Source organism: Amblyomma americanum, chromosome 7 (assembly GCF_052857255.1).
Source record: "Amblyomma americanum isolate KBUSLIRL-KWMA chromosome 7, ASM5285725v1, whole genome shotgun sequence".
In the NCBI taxonomy this organism is placed as follows: domain Eukaryota; kingdom Metazoa; phylum Arthropoda; class Arachnida; order Ixodida; family Ixodidae; genus Amblyomma; species Amblyomma americanum.
In genome coordinates this window covers 97,555,009-97,570,753 of record NC_135503.1, presented here as the reverse complement: position 1 = coordinate 97,570,753, position 15,745 = coordinate 97,555,009, and the positions used below count along the sequence as shown (strand labels likewise).

At 49.2% G+C, this 15,745-nt stretch overlaps 1 protein-coding gene across 1 annotated transcript; it reads left to right on the top strand.

Moving 5' to 3' along the window:
• Positions 1-2,088: 2,088 nt before the first annotated feature.
• Positions 2,089-13,753, top strand: LOC144099440 (tubulin beta-4B chain-like). Its single transcript, XM_077632735.1, has 7 exons — positions 2,089-2,238; positions 2,832-2,940; positions 8,024-8,134; positions 9,826-10,070; positions 10,213-10,412; positions 10,944-11,380; positions 13,542-13,753. Exons 1-7 carry the CDS (start codon positions 2,182-2,184, stop codon positions 13,715-13,717), a joined length of 1,335 nt encoding a protein of 444 aa, XP_077488861.1. The 5' UTR covers positions 2,089-2,181; the 3' UTR covers positions 13,718-13,753.
• Positions 13,754-15,745: the final 1,992 nt, after the last annotated feature.

Sequence of the window (15,745 nt, the reverse complement as noted above, 5' to 3'; positions counted from 1 at the left end):
ATACTGAAGATATATAATACATCGGCAGAGGTACTCCTTCACATCAACGAAAAGCTGTTCCCGCGGCGCCGTTACCGCTACTGTTAAACTTACAGAGCACGCGGTTTATCCGTTAGCGCACACATTTTTTGGGATGACCCGTTACAGGTGCGGCCAACGTGGAAATCTTGGCCAGATGCTCCGCTCTCAACTTCATCGAACATAATTATAATAATTGGTTTTGGGGAAAGGAAATTGCGCAGTATCTGTCTCGTATATAGTTGAACACCCGAACCACGCCGTAAGCGAAGGAATAAAGGAAGGAGTGAAAGAAGAAAGGATGAAAGTGGTGGCGTAGTGGAGGGCTCCGGAATAATTTTGACCACTTGGGGATCTTTAACGTGCACTGACATCGCACAGCACACAACGCCTTAGCGTTTTGCCTCCATAAAAACGCAGCCGCCGCGGTCGCGTTCGAACTCGGGAACTCCGGATCTGTAGTCGAGCGCCCTAACCACAGCCACCGTGGCGGGTCTCATCGAACATCACCATTCTGAACATAGCGCAAGCCACCAGATTCCTGAACTAAGGAGTCAGCCCATCTTATTCGTCCAACATTTAAAAAGCTTATGAACTTTTATCTTTCTCTTTTTTTATGACATATGTTGCGTTCATCTCAGCCCCGCGTTCCGCCTCACGTACTACAGCTGGATTTTGCCGTGGCTGACACTCCTTACGCTGATGAGTACGCCGAATCTCGGCTGCTCATTGAGGCTGATTCAATGGTCCAACGGTTGCCACGGCACTTCACGTCGGACCTCCGGTCTGAGACACAAAGACGACGAAGAGGCCACAGGCACGTGAAGGGCGCTCGGCATAGCCTCGTGGTCTTTATGCAGAGCCGCCGCTAGCTACATTGTACTACAATCATTGTATACAATGTACTCAATCTAATTAACGATTTCCTTTTCATTCATAATCTTCTTAATTGATAAGCCGTTTTAGATTCACTTGGATTAGAACTTCCCTGTTTGGTTCTGCACCAAACCCTGGCCAATCCCCCACCGTGGGTATGTGCCATCATCTTTCAGGCAACAACAACATTGTACTGCAGCGCCAGCACCAACGCTCAGCTTTGCAAACACGAAGACGTTAGCGGCGCATTTTGCTTTAAGTGTTCCTCTGTCGTTTTTATTGTTACATATTTTTTTAAAATTCACGCTTTGTGCTAAAACTGTCGTAATCTCCTATGGAAATTTCCTTGTTTAAGCCACTACACCTTGGCCCATCCTACCCCCCCCCCCCACCCTCCTGTGCGTATTTGCCATGTTTGAAGAGGAAAAAGAAAAAGGTGAGGAGCGTTCATGCTGCGTTGTCTGGGGCGTTTCCATGGCTATACGCTGAGGCCTTGGTCGGGCTAGGCTCCCTGTATGAGCTCTTAGGAGTAAAATTAATAGTTCATAACTGACGCAACCAATCACTTTGGCGCAAGTAATTTTGATAAACACGAAAAACAAAAGGAAGAAAAGGAAAGTAAGTAGTGTCTACCGCGGGGTGGCCTTCCGCTTTCGCGGTTTGAAAGCGCGTCTAATCCGGAGTTCCCGGGTTCGAACCCGACCGCGGCGGCTGCGTTTTTATGGAGGAAAAACGCTAAGGCGCCCGTGTGCTGTGCGATGTAAGTGCACGTTAAAGATCCCCAGGTGGTCGAAATTATTCCGGAGCCCTCCACTACGGCAACTCCTTCTTCCTTTCCTCTTTCACTCCCTCCCTTGTCCCTTCCCTTATGGCGCGGTTCAGGTGTCCAACGATATAAGAGACAGATACTGCGCCATTTCCTTTCCTCCAAAAACCAATTATTAATTATTATTTATTATTAAGCACGTCTAATCACCCCGTTCTCTAGAATGCTTTCCGAAAGAAGAAATAGTTCCTCTTCTATTTCGCCTACGCTTTCTTTTTCGGAAGTTACGTGAAAGAAAGATTTCATATCCAAGTTTCGCAACAGCGTTAAACTTGATGAAAAGAGCTGAAGTGGTTTTTTTTCCTTCAGTAGCAACAAAATTTCAACTTCACCGAATGCGGACAAAGATGAGGAAAAGGTGCGGCGGCGCGCGCCTATAAATATTCCAGCTCCTTCTCGCAGGCCTTACTCTGCGTTCGGGGAGCTTGCGTTTGCGTTCGGTGTGGTATTCCTAGTACACAATGAGGGAGATCGTCCACGTCCAAGCGGGCCAGTGCGGCAACCAAATCGGCGCCAAAGTAAGTGTGTTTTATGATGCATAATATTTGATGACACATTGCTTTCCCGGTGCCCAGAGCAGTCTTCCACCCTGTGTTTTGTGCTCATGTTTTGCGTTGTGTACTTGGCTGGCAGCATTTTCGAGATTCTCGTTGCAGGCTACGCGCTCAGGTAAGTAATGAGCTTTGTGCAAGTGTCAATTGCGGGTAGTCGCAGTTCTTCCCTCCTTAGTCGCGGCTTCTTCGAGCGAGAATGTTAGGCCCAACCACACATCTGACCTTCGGGGCTTGGCCGCCGTTTTCTATGTTTCGGTTTAAAGGCTGATTGCACAGTCTCAACGTTGCTTGCAACTACAAGCTTGCAATTGAGTTTTCGATGTACCGCTAAAGCTGTGTCAATATTCCGAGAGCGGCGAGATTCCTAGCTGGTGCGTCCGAGCTGGTTGACCTAGCGTTCCCTCCTTGACTGCGGCACCCGGCAGCAGCCATGTTATGTCTGAAATGTGTTTTCGCACCATATCGTGTTTTGCATGAATTCTGGGCGTTAAGTGGTTTGGGGGTCATGGCTGTTTGATGTGACCTCACGCCAGTTAAGAAACATTTCCTGCTCGCAGTTTTGGGAAGTCATATCGGACGAGCATGGAATTGATCCTTCTGGCATCTATCGTGGAGACTCTGACGTTCAGATAGAGCGCATAAATGTCTATTACAACGAAGCGTCTGGTAAGTACCTGTCTGCATTTCCGATGATACTTTCAGTGCAGACTTGTCGCGTCTTTGAATGTCCTACTGCTTTTTCAAGCTGCTAATACCCCGAACTAGGCTTGCTGAATTTGAACGAGCGCAGTGCGTAGGTAGCCCCCTTATGAGATGCAAAAGACTGTAGGGGACGCTCTAGCTCCTCCCCAAGGGTATGAGGTGTTAATGTAAATAGGTCAATGCCCTTATACGCGTAATTAGGCATTCTCTACATTCATAGATCCCTGGGCGCAGTGGTGTAGCGGTTAAGCGATGCGCTACTGCCCTGCGATGGCCGGTGCTGTCACCGGTGGGGCTTGTGATACGCTGGTTACTGCTACTTGCCAAGGTTGGGCAGCTCGCTCACAATGCGGCTATTTGGTAGTGATGACGCCACGGGGCCAAGCCACAAGGTCAGCACCGACGATGACGCCGGCTTTTCTGCAACACGAGAACCTTAACGCCATCACATTAAAATACTGGCGGCATGTGCACTGCGATAGACAATTAAATTCAAAAACCCCCTCCTTTGTCCGCCCAGCTGACAGAAAAAGGGCACCACGTGACGCTTACGGACCAGAGAATGTCGTCGGTCGATCACGATGTTGACAGGTGAAGCTGTTCTCTGGCGTCTGGTCGTTTGCAGTAGGCGACCACGTTCTTTCCAGGCGTCCGCCGTTTTCAATCGTGATGAAGCGAACGCACAATCGACACCGTGTTCGCGACAGCGGCAGACGTGTTTCGTAGGAGGCGGAACGATGAAGGCGTCCGTGTTGTCTAATGTCAATGCATATTAAACGACCTCCAAGCGAACGAAAAATTCGGCACACTTTAATTACCCGCCGCGGTGGCTCACTGGTTAACGCGCTGTCTACTGAGCCAGACTGCCCGGGCTCGTACCCAACTTCTGCGGCCCCGCAAAAGGCACCCGTGTGCTGTGCGATGTAAGTGATCGCTAAAGATCCCCAAGGGGTAGAAATTATTCCGGAGCCCTCCACTACGCCAACACTTTCACTCCCTTATTTCTCCCATCCCTTACGGCACAGTTCGTATGTCCACAGAGATATGCGAGAGAGTTACTGCGCCATTTCGTTTCCTCAAAACCAGTTTTAAGATAACCACGTAACGAACTCAAGACGTGGGCGTTCGAATGCGGTTTGCGAACTTTATTTCAGGCGATCATTTTTTTTTTCTCGAAGTATGACACCACCCACACACAAGCGCGCATATGACACCACCCGGAACGCAATACGACGAATCGTGTCATCATACTTTCGATACAAAAGTCTTTGAAGGCTTGCAATTCAAGATGCGTATGTCATTGGTATGCAACAGTTGTATCTTACCGGTAGTCACCTGTGGGGCAGAAACGTGGAGGCTAACGAAAAGCGTTCACCTCACGTTAGGACAACGCAGCGAGCTATGGAAATACAAACTGTAACGTTAGGGATCAGAGGCGGGCACGGTCGTTGACGGAACAAACGCCGTGGGTAAGTGACCTCCTAGTCGATATCAAGAAGAAATCTGCTTCGGCAGGCAAGAGAAGGCAAGCGTAGCAGAGGGCGGCAAAAAGTAACGTGGGACACACGCGCGCGCGCACCCGCGCGTGTAACACAGACACTGCGCCATTCATAATAATAATAATAATTGGTTTTGGCGGAAAGGAAATGGCGCAGTATCTGTCTCATATATCGTTGGACACCTGAACCGCACCGTAAGGGAAGGGTAAAGGAGGGAAAGAAAATCAGTTTTGAAGCTTGAGAGCATGCCGCAATGAACGCCGACATTGGCACTCGTGTTTAATAGTATCCTACGTAGCCACTTGTGATTATTTGCGGCCTCTATGGGGAACATGTGCAATCCAACTCCTGCAGCGACTGTTCAAATTAGGAGCCAAAAAGTAACTCCGAGACCTGTTGGGTCGGGGCAAAACCGAGACCAATTTTTGAAGCGAAAAGCACTGCGCCAACTTTTCGAGCCGTGAGCGGGGCCTCAAGTTTGACTTTGAGTATAGCTACAGGTCACGGTGGCAGCAAGTTTCTCCCTGAATAGAGGTAGAGGTCAAACCATGAGCATAACTAGTGGTAGTCAGGTTCGACACACGGCGTCAGCTACAGCAGCGAAACGAGCAACCTTTACACCAACTGTCTCTACTTTGACCTTTGACCTTGAGGATTAATTTTGACCTTGCCCTCCACTCAAGCGGGAAAGCGTCTTCCGGCATCGCAGGTCATGAAAATGGGTTGTGCATGAAACGCCCGTGCACTTTGAGTTCAGCGTAACCCTAGATGTGATTGATGCGACGCCTGCCGTGCAGACCGACACTCGAACAGCGCCGGTAACGTGAGTAAAATGAAAACAAAATTGATTTTAAGAAAAGAAAATTACGCCTGTGTCACATATCTCGGTGTACACCCGAACCGCGCTGTAATTGAAGGAAAGTGAAATGAAAGTTGTTTTTAAGGAAAGCAAATTACGCATGTTTCGCATATCTCGCTGGACACCCGAACCGCGCTGTAAGCGAAGGAAAATGAAAGTTTGAAAGCGCCAGTCGCTGGGCCGTAAACGTAGCCAGGGAGATACATCTTTCCCTTCTGACCAGGATGAACATGAGCTAAAGCACAAGCAATTTTTTTAAGCGAAAGCTTCACTACGCTAGGTAAAACAGATTTCGCCGTGCGTTGCCGGTTGACCTTTAAGTGAGCGAGAGGTCAAGTGTGGCTGCAGGCCTTACCGTATGTGGTCCACCATAGTGTCGCACCGCTTGACCTTTGACCTTTCGATTCGGCGGTAGAAGGCGGTAGAATAGGCCGCAGCGTTCATTGGGTGACCAACCTCTCGCGATTAACCATTAACTGCCACCTGACACGGTGGCAGGCTGGACGCGCTGCCTATCCATTGTGCGGAACGCACTCAACGTTTTACAGACGCCAAGCCGCGTCTGCTTGCCCGATACACCATAGGTTTCGCTCTTTAACCAGGTTCAGCAGTAGTTAAACCGCAGCTATTTTTTTTTCGATTAGGGCCGTGCGGCCGATTGATGGCGTCCTTCGTTTTGGGGCTCCTTAAAGTGGCCTCACGACGCAGATGCCCTCTGTGCCTTTGGTAGAGACCGGGGGCTCGAAATGCGGTCGGACATGTGGCGTCGTGAAAGCGCTGCAACGCTCGCTTCTCCTAGGCACCCTACGTTCCTCCGCTCACCAGCCTCTGTGTGTTAACATCCTTATGTTCCGCAAGGAAATCTGCGCAGCTTGCCAGATATGTTTTCGTATGTTAACTGCTTTCACTTGAGTCTTTTACAGCGATAGTTGTCAAATTATCGTCGAAATATTACCGTTGCACTGCGTCACACACTATTCAGAGCGAAGGCATATGAGTATCCTCCCTCGGACGTAGCCGGTATGCGCGCGTCTGTTTAGGGTTTGGAAACACTGAAAATTAAGGAAAGGCGAGGGAGCAATCTTAGAGACTTAACACTTGAATACCATCGCGGAGGGGGGAGTCCTCCACTATGGCACCTCTTCTTGCTTCCTTCTTTCGCTCCCTCCTTTATCCCTTCCCTTACGGAGCTGTTCAGGTGTCCAACGATATATGAGACAGATACTGCGCCATTTCCTTTTCCCCAAAACCAATTATTATTATTATTATTAATATTATTATTATTCGCGGAGGGAGGGATTAAGGTATGTATGAAATGGGCGGCGATTTAAAAAAATAAAACTTGTAATTCACGCCGCACACGTAAGCACTTCCATTTTTTTCCATCGTGGCGGCGGTATCGTAACTCGCTTTGCCTGGTCCCTGTAGTGCATGCATTAAGTCCACCGTTGTGGACTGCTCGCGCCCTGCATTGCAGCTGTAGTAATCATGTTTTAGTGTGCAGCGCAACGCGGAGTAGTACATCATTGCGATTCGCTGCGTCCAGCTGGCGGGTGTCGGCGTACCCCTGCTACGATGGAGACAGGAGTTATGATTTTCACTTCTGACGCAGCTTCACGCCGATATGTATACGTGTGGAGGAAGGAAACAATAATGCGGTTATGGTGAAAGGAAAGGTGCAGTACGCCATACGGGAAGGTGCGAAGGATGGAGTGCAAGATGAAAAAAATTAGCCGCGGTTTAACTATACTGCTGAACCTCGTTAGAGAGCGAAAGCTGTGGCGTATCGGGCAACTAGACGCGGCTTGACGCCTGTAACGGTTAGTGCCTTCCGCACACTGGGTACGCAGCGTGCCCAATCTGGCAGGCGTCATTGGTGGATCGTGAGAGGTTGCTCACCCAACGAACGCAGTGCCGCGTGTCTGCCGCAACGTTGTCGGCGCTAACGAATGCAGCCCACACCTCTCTCTCGCCACCGCCACGTATAGTACCTCAAAGCGAGGAGGAGGCGTCCACTGGCCCAGGGAGCCAGTTATGTGCTCTTCCTTTCCTCAAAAATTATCGGAGTCTAGAACGTTGTCAACGCCAAGGCTAATGAACGCAATGAACTCCGGTGGCCTATAGCTCAGTGCCGCGTTTCTGCCACAGCGTTGTCGATGCAAACGCACGCAGCGCACAACTGTCAGTATAGAGTCACGTAGCTTAAAGCGTCCGCTCTTTATCGGTTTCGGCGCAGCTGCGGAGCGCCTGAAGGTCTCCGAAGGACCAAGCGACGGAGTCAACGAAACTCGCAAAACATGACGTAATGAAGTTTTCGCTTTAAAAGAGAAAGCGGTGCCGCATTGAAAAGCTCCGGGTTAATTTCACCACAATAGGAGTGTTTTAGGTGCAGTCGTTTGCAGTCATATCAGACACGAGAAGAGAAGAAACAACTAAGAAAGCGAATAAAATGGCAGCCTATCAAGCGACGGGATGCGACATATCGCTTACATTGATCGCTATCCCATTTCCTATTTGAGTTTGGGTTCGCCGTCGTTTTTTTGCGTTCCGTTGCCACGAATTCTTCGAGTGGAAGAATTCGGTCTGTAGCATTCTGTGTAAGACCACCCGCCAGGAGATTAAGTTATGAGTAATAAGCGTACGGCGTCTGTTCTAGCACTGTGTGTGACTGAGTTTCCTTTTCATTCAGGAGGTAATTATGTGCCTCGGGCCATCCTGGTTGACCTGGAGCCGGGAACCATGGACTCTGTGCGCTCGGGACCCTTTGGGCAGCTCTTCCGTCCGGACAACTTTGTGTTCGGCAAGCTGCTGCTCCTCGTTGTCCGAAGGAACTTGTGTGCCTTTGCGTTTGCCATTTTTGAACGCGGAAAGCCGGCGGGACTAAAGCGCGCACTCACCTGAGCGCATTGTCCACTGCCATGTTTCAGCCGTTTCAGTCGCTTGGTAACGGCAGCGTCAAATCAAACTAAACAGAATAACTGAAGCACGAACACAAGAAAACAGAATAGCGGCTGGAGAGTTCAGGTCATGTACATTAACCATTCCACTCAGTAGTCTTCGAGCCCTCCAAGAATATATGAAATTCACTAACGGCTCTGGCGATAAGGTATTTGGACTCCTGACGTCTAACAACTCGTGGAGAGGTACTGGGCATTTCTTAATACGGATTAAGCAAGTCTACCGATGGACTACGTATTTAGCGCATATGGCGGTGATCAGCCCGTTTTTGCAGGCTTAAAAATGCAGGCCTACCAATCCGCCTGTTTATTGTGGAAGTTTACTCATTTCCACTCCCTGGTTTCAGGAGTTTAGGCAGTTTTCAAGCAGTGCGAACAGAGACCTCTTTTATTCCTGAGATGACATTCGTGAATACGCCGTGGTGTCAACTGCAAATCTGAAACACTGACCAGCTTCCGTGGATGTCAGTTAACCGCATGGCTTAAAAGTTAATTGACCCTCGCCAGGTTGTCTGTCGCGTGGGTCAACTAACTCGCGTCGCCCTTTTGGTCTTTCTCTGTCTCAAAAAAAAACGAAGATGCGTGTATTGGAGGGTGTTATTTTTTTCGCTCTTTCTTGTTTACTGTTTTGTTTGCGTTTTTCGTGTATTCAGGAATTTACGTATATTTGTACCTTTCTATAAAGTGCATTCCGCTGTTCGTTCGAGCTACAATCCACGCATATTGTGTGGGCACCTGTTTGTGAGCTAAATGGTCACCTTGAATTTTCTTGATGTATTCCTACTTGCAGTACGCCAGCTCGATCCTCAGTGTCCGTAACGTCCATTGCCTCAAGTGTTAACTAGCAACGCCTATATAGGGCACTATATACTGCCATAGCCGAAAACCACTAAGTTTCCCTTGTAGCCGTGAGTCTGTTAATGGGGTTCACCAGTAGTACAAGAGAGCATGCTGCCGGGCTAGTTGCGTCCTCATGATGTGAAGAAACCGGCACGAAAGCCAGACGAATGACACAAGAAAAGACACATAAGGCATAAGCGTTGGTGACTGTCTTATGTATTTTTTTTGTGTCCTTCGTCTACTCTTCGCACAGACTTCACATTTTGGCCATTAAATTTGCTCTGAGCAGATGTCCTAAGTTCCATTACGTGCTCTGAATAGCCGTGACGGGGAACAAAAGGGTGCATGTATCATCACTTCAGGGACATTTAAAATATTTCCATTCATTCGTCTCACTATTTAATCATTTGATTGCTTCACAAGGCACACTGCAAGTAAGGTTAACTCTGCATCTAAGGTTAACATTAAGCTACAAAGTGTGCTGGGGCCCGAGAAAGAGTCCTGTTGCCGGGAGGCAGCAAAAGCAGCTTTAATTAGAGCGTTTTATCTGCAGAAACAAAGTCAGTGAGCTCTTTTCTGGCGCGTATGTGACTCCTGTCAGCAGTACGTTTAGTTTTCACGGACATCTGAGCGTTGAGTCGCCGTCGGAATCATTTCGTCAAAAGTATACCCCTTTCACTATCTGCCCTTTCAGGACAGAGTGGTGCTGGCAACAACTGGGCCAAGGGCCACTACACGGAGGGCGCTGAATTGGTGGACTCGGTGCTTGACGTCGTCCGCAAGGAAGCCGAAGACTGTGATTGCTTGCAGGGCTTCCAGCTCACACATTCCCTGGGCGGCGGCACTGGATCTGGCATGGGAACACTGCTGATCTCGAAGATCCGGGAAGAGTACCCCGATCGCATAATCAACACATTTAGCATTGTTCCCTCCCCCAAGGTTTGTGACTATAATCACATCTGAAGTCTGATGTCCTTGTTGTACATTGGTGACATTTTTGCCTTTCTTTAAGCTGACTTCACTGGCTTTCCCTGATGCCTCACGTATGTGGTTCTGATTGTCTTTCTGCACTTTTCTGTAGGTTTCAGACACCGTCGTCGAGCCTTACAATGCCACCCTCTCAGTGCACCAGCTTGTGGAAAACACGGACGAAACCTTCTGCATCGACAACGAGGCGCTCTATGACATCTGCTTCCGGACGCTTAGGCTCACAACTCCAACCTATGGAGACCTCAACCACCTGGTGTCTGCGACAATGTCGGGTGTCACTACATGTCTCAGGTGGGTAGCTGACTTGCGTCTGTACTTTTGCAGCAAAATTGGTATGCAAATGGAACCCGAGTACGAAATGCGATTTAAAACTTTCATATCTGCTCACAGCACAGGGATTTTTGATGGGAACATTCCGACAGTTCGGGCAGGTGTGCATTAGCGTATGGCACATACTTGGTGGAGGGCTGCAGGACAAGCAGGCAGCAAACTAGCCCGAGAAAGCCGACAATCGAGCGCGCTCAAAAGCTCTGCTGATGACAGTAACGTGCACGTTCCAGACGGCCGATAAAGACGCTAGTCTGTTGGCCAAGGAGGATTTAAACGCTACTCTGTGCTTCTTCGTGAAAAGTCCGAAAGCAGTTCAACCATGCTTGAAGTTAAGCGTACTTCGATACGTGAATCTCCTGCTCGTGATCGCGACCTTTCAGCCTCGTATAATTGCAGTTGCCATGAAGGAATGGCACCAGAGTATGCATGAACTATTGGCCTTTTTCGCGAATTGGCATCCACATTCACGAAGGCTCTTCACTTGTCTTTCAGGTTTCCAGGACAGCTGAACGCCGATCTTCGCAAACTGGCCGTGAACATGGTGCCCTTCCCGCGCCTCCACTTCTTCATGCCCGGCTTCGCTCCACTCACCTCCCGCGGAAGCCAGCTGTACCGGGCTCTGACGGTGCCGGAACTGACGCAACAGATGTTCGATGCCAAAAACATGATGGCTGCTTGCGACCCCCGCCACGGCCGTTACCTGACGGTGGCTGCTGTGTTCAGGGGCCGAATGAGTATGCGCGAAGTGGATGAACAGATACTTAACGTCCAGAACAAGTACTCGGGCCAGTTCGTCGAGTGGATCCCGAACAACGTAAAGACTGCCGTGTGCGACATCCCACCTCGGGGCCTCAAGATGTCTGCTACCTTCATTGGTAACAGCACAGCCATTCAGGAGTTGTTCAAGCGGATCTCTGAGCAGTTCACTGGTAAGTACTCCTTGTTCTAGAACTGCCTTTTTGACCCTGTGTAGGGCAGCTGGAAGCATGTGTCCCCCTTGCTTCATGTGTTAGAAAAAGGGAAACGGTGCCCCTCTGTAGAACATTTTTCCGTGGTGAATACTTCCGAACTATCACACAAACCGTTTAGCGTGTTTTTAGTGTGCTATATTCGATACCACAAAGCGGCAAATTCCCATCAAAGGAGACTCCAGCCCATGGCGTCGACCAATTCTTCCTCTTGGCCAATTCTGCCCCTCTCCCCCTTGACCGATCCCCTTGGTAGGCTGGCGTGAATTCTCAGTGGGTGGCCGATAAATGGGGAATAGCCATAGATTAATCGGATTAACCACGGCGTCATGTACATACATCGACGACATTGGCTGGCGGTTTTTCATTGGGAGCCATTTGCAGCTTCGTTCTTGAGTTGTATCCGACTATAGCACTAGATGCCTAGCTACCGAAAAAAAAAAACGCCGTCTGCGGATGAAGCGTCCGCCTGCCAGCTGCCACGGTTGGTAGGTGGAAGTGTAGACATTGAAATCACCCTCACCACTTTGAACGAAGAGGAAACTGCTAGTGGGAGAGCGAAAAGAAAGTGAAGGTGTCAGGTGACGGGTTGCGGGTGGCAAAGCGGACAGAGGGAAATCCCCCTTTTCTTTCCGTGCGCTAACACTAGCGCTCGTTGTGTTGTTTACTTTCATACCCGTCCTTATTCGCGCTGTTGTTTCATAATGGCCCGATACGAACTCGCCCAACTCGCTCTTCTACTAGCACTAGGTTGGTCACTAGCGAGAAAGTCATGTGTCCTGATGAAGCATGGTGGTGTCCTGGTGAAGGAGACACCGGTTTCGTGGCAGCTGCACTCACGCGGAGGGGACAGAACCCATGCATACCACCTGCAGTCTAGTGAAGAGGAGGCAAACCGGTTTCGCAGCCAACAGGAAAGGCTGAAAGGCGTCGCGCCAGCATGCCGCTTACAATGTGTGTAAAACCATCATAGGTAACCTATGCGAAGGGTTCATACACTTACTGCTAGCTTACCTTGCCGCATTTAGTTTAACGAGGTAAATCAGGGGATGATGTTTTTTTACATATCCCTAATAGGCCTGCTTTTATCAGCGCAGGTCTACAGTCGAGGACGCCGTTTAGCGGGGATAAATGAGGACTGGTTGAGCTTTTGCCGAGGCTAAAGAAAAAGGATTAACTTAAAATGAGGACAACCCAGAGGCATATATGGAATGCAAAGTGATAGATGTAACGTTAAGAGACAGGAAGGGAGCAGAGCGGGCCAAGGAACACATGCGGGTTGATGAAATCATTAAATCCTAGTGGAAATCGAAAAGAAATGTGCTTGGGCATAGCAAATAATGCGAAGGCAAGGCGGTAGTTAATGGTAACTGACTGGATTCAAAGAAAAGGCAAGCGTACCGGGAGGCAGAAGAAAGTTAAATGAGCGGATGACATTACGAAGTTAACTGGGGGTAAGGTGGTCACGGCTTGCACAGGATAGGCTTAATTTGAGAGATATGAGGAAGGCCATTGTGCTGCAGTGGGCGTAGTCAGGCTGACGATGATGAGCTTTCGAGCCTTCTTGATCCATAAACTGCCTTACAGTATTTCTTGAAGCGATTCCCAATTATATACAAGCAGTGTTACAAGATTGGCAAACTGAGCGAATACGTACTACATGTGAGGGTCTTTTTACGAAGTCATTAGTACAACTGTGTTCTCTTTTTTTCTGCAAAACTGGCGGTCGAAGTTGCTTAAAAATCATGTCATTCAATTCCATGTGCCATCATAAGTGCTATTTTATCAATTGTTTGCACATGAAGCATGAGCTACGGCTTACAAAGTGTTAAAAAGCGTGTCTTCACTTCCTCAACAGCGTATGGTAAGCTATACACTCGTAGGCAAAATATTTACGGGATGCGGATTTGTGGAAATTTATTTTATCGTCATCGTTGAATCGCTAGCCAGTCAGCTTATACTTGTTCCAGAGGATGAAGGACACATGTCCTCTCAATGTTCAGTGCTTTTCTATGACCTCTTATGCTTGTTTCCTTTTTCGGCTACCCGAATCCCGCACACTTCTGTTTATGACGGTACTTGTGAGCATTGTTTTGAGATGACGTTATTTACATTTTCGCAGCCATGTTCCGTCGCAAGGCGTTTTTGCACTGGTATACCGGGGAGGGCATGGACGAAGTGGAGTTCACCGAGGCAGAATCCAACATGAATGACCTGGTTTCAGAGTACCAGCAGTACCAGGAGGCCACTGTTGACGACGAGGGAGAGTTCGATGCGACCCTGGCAGAGGATTTGTGACTGAAACATTTCTTTTTCTTTGCTTTCACTTTTCAATAAAGGTGTGTGTTTCCTGTGTTGATCCTCGTACAGCCGCAATCGATATTCCGCTCAGCCTTTCCTCAGGTTGACGGAGGAATGTATTCCTTAGAATCATAATTACAACAGGCTAGCATCTAACAAACATTACATTAATCTGTAGTACGGCTCAGCAGGCATCGCCTAACAATAACGCCTATCTGATCTTGCGCCGTTCACAGCCTCACATTCATCTCCAACAAGTGCATCTGTGGACTACTTGAGTACCCTCGCATCTCATAATGGAATAAACGCCCTGTCACCCGAGCAAGAAACAAAATTGTTGTTCAGGAAAAATTGGTTTGGATTTTTATTGGTTGGGCTTCGCGGGGTTTAAAGTTCCAAAGCAACTCAGACTATGAGGGACGCCGTAGTGGATGGCTCCTGGAATATCGATCACGGAGGGGGGGGGGGGGGGGGGAGTGCACTGGCATCGCACAGTACACAGGCCGTGTGCGGCGCTCGCACTGTGGGGAAGTGGCTGATACCTGTCACATGGTGTTGGCCTGCCGGTCTAACAGAGCCCTTTCGCCATACTGCCACCTTACCCTAGAGGACTGGGAGGCGGCCCTGCTTCGGTTGCTCGGACCTCCAGGCCCAGCGGATCTTGGTCCATAGGGCAAGGATGGCTGCTTCTACCAATGGGGTCCCAGACTAGGGACTCCACCTGGTATGTAAGGAGGCTTCCCACTAGGGGAAGCCCCCGAATACCTCTTTCTGTATAGGTATTATATATCGAATAATCGCTTTTCACCGCCACCACCATTTGCTTCGGTTTAACTACTGCTGAACTTTGTCAGAGAGCGAAAGCTGTGGTGTACATATCGGGCAACTACACGCGGCTTGGAGTCTAATGTTGAGTGCGTTTCGTACACTGGATAGGCAGCGCGCCCAGCCTGCCACCCTGAGAGGTGGCAGTTAATGGTTGATCACGAGAGGTTGGTCACCCAATGAACGCTGCGGCTTACATATACCTCCCAGACTGACGTCACAACGGCAGTTTTCATCGCGTGACATCACGCGATTGTCACAGGACTATTCTACCGCCCTCTTCCGGTAAATCGAAAGATCAGAGGTGAAGTGGTGCACACCATGGTGGACCACATAGGTAAGGCCTATGGCCACACTTGACCTCTGGCTCATTTGAAGCTCAACCGCCAACGCACGGCGAAATCGGCTTTACCTAGAATATTGAAGCTTTCGTTTCAAAAGCATCGCATGCTGTGAGGAGTTCGCTGAGGTGCAAGCCACTATTCTCTGCGAGAACTTCGTTGTCCGGAACGGAAACAGGATCCGTCAATGCTGGTGCAAACGTGAACGAACGGATGGCAGCGACGGCTGGTAAAGGCTTCGACGTCCGGGCGGAGATTCGGCTGCTGCTAGGCTGCACCGCTCGTAGCCAATGATCACGGAGTCCACGTTTACATCAGTTCACATCACTTCCCGTCTATTTCGTTATCGGAGAGTAAGGAGTTTGAATCAGAGCGGCGGGAAAAAGCTTTTCAATGATCATCTTACAATAAATTCATCTTTCGCCGTCAGACAAGCAGCTTCAAAGCCCCGAAATGCCGAAGTATCGGATTTTGACAAAAGAAAAATGAATGGAATTGGCGCCAGTGTACCTTTTACACGCGTGGGGGTACAGCCCCATAAGGCTGTCTTGAGCCCTTGGCGCTCGGCCACCTCCGTTGCTCTTTCGGCGCCACACATTCGGCGCCACACAGACGACATTCGGGTGCATATCTCCAGGGTAAATCGGGGCGTATAGGGCAGTGTTAAGAAAGGTGTGGATTTGTAGTTGCCGCCAACCGTCTTTGTGTGGATTAGTAATTAGGGAGATGTGGGCCGGAGGGTGTCGATATTGCCACACTACTAACTCCACTAGTGGCGCCGTATCGCGGCTAAACTGTGTTACCTGGAAGTTGGCAAGCCTTGAGCCATCTTGGGGCTAGATGCTTTGTCTTCATCTCT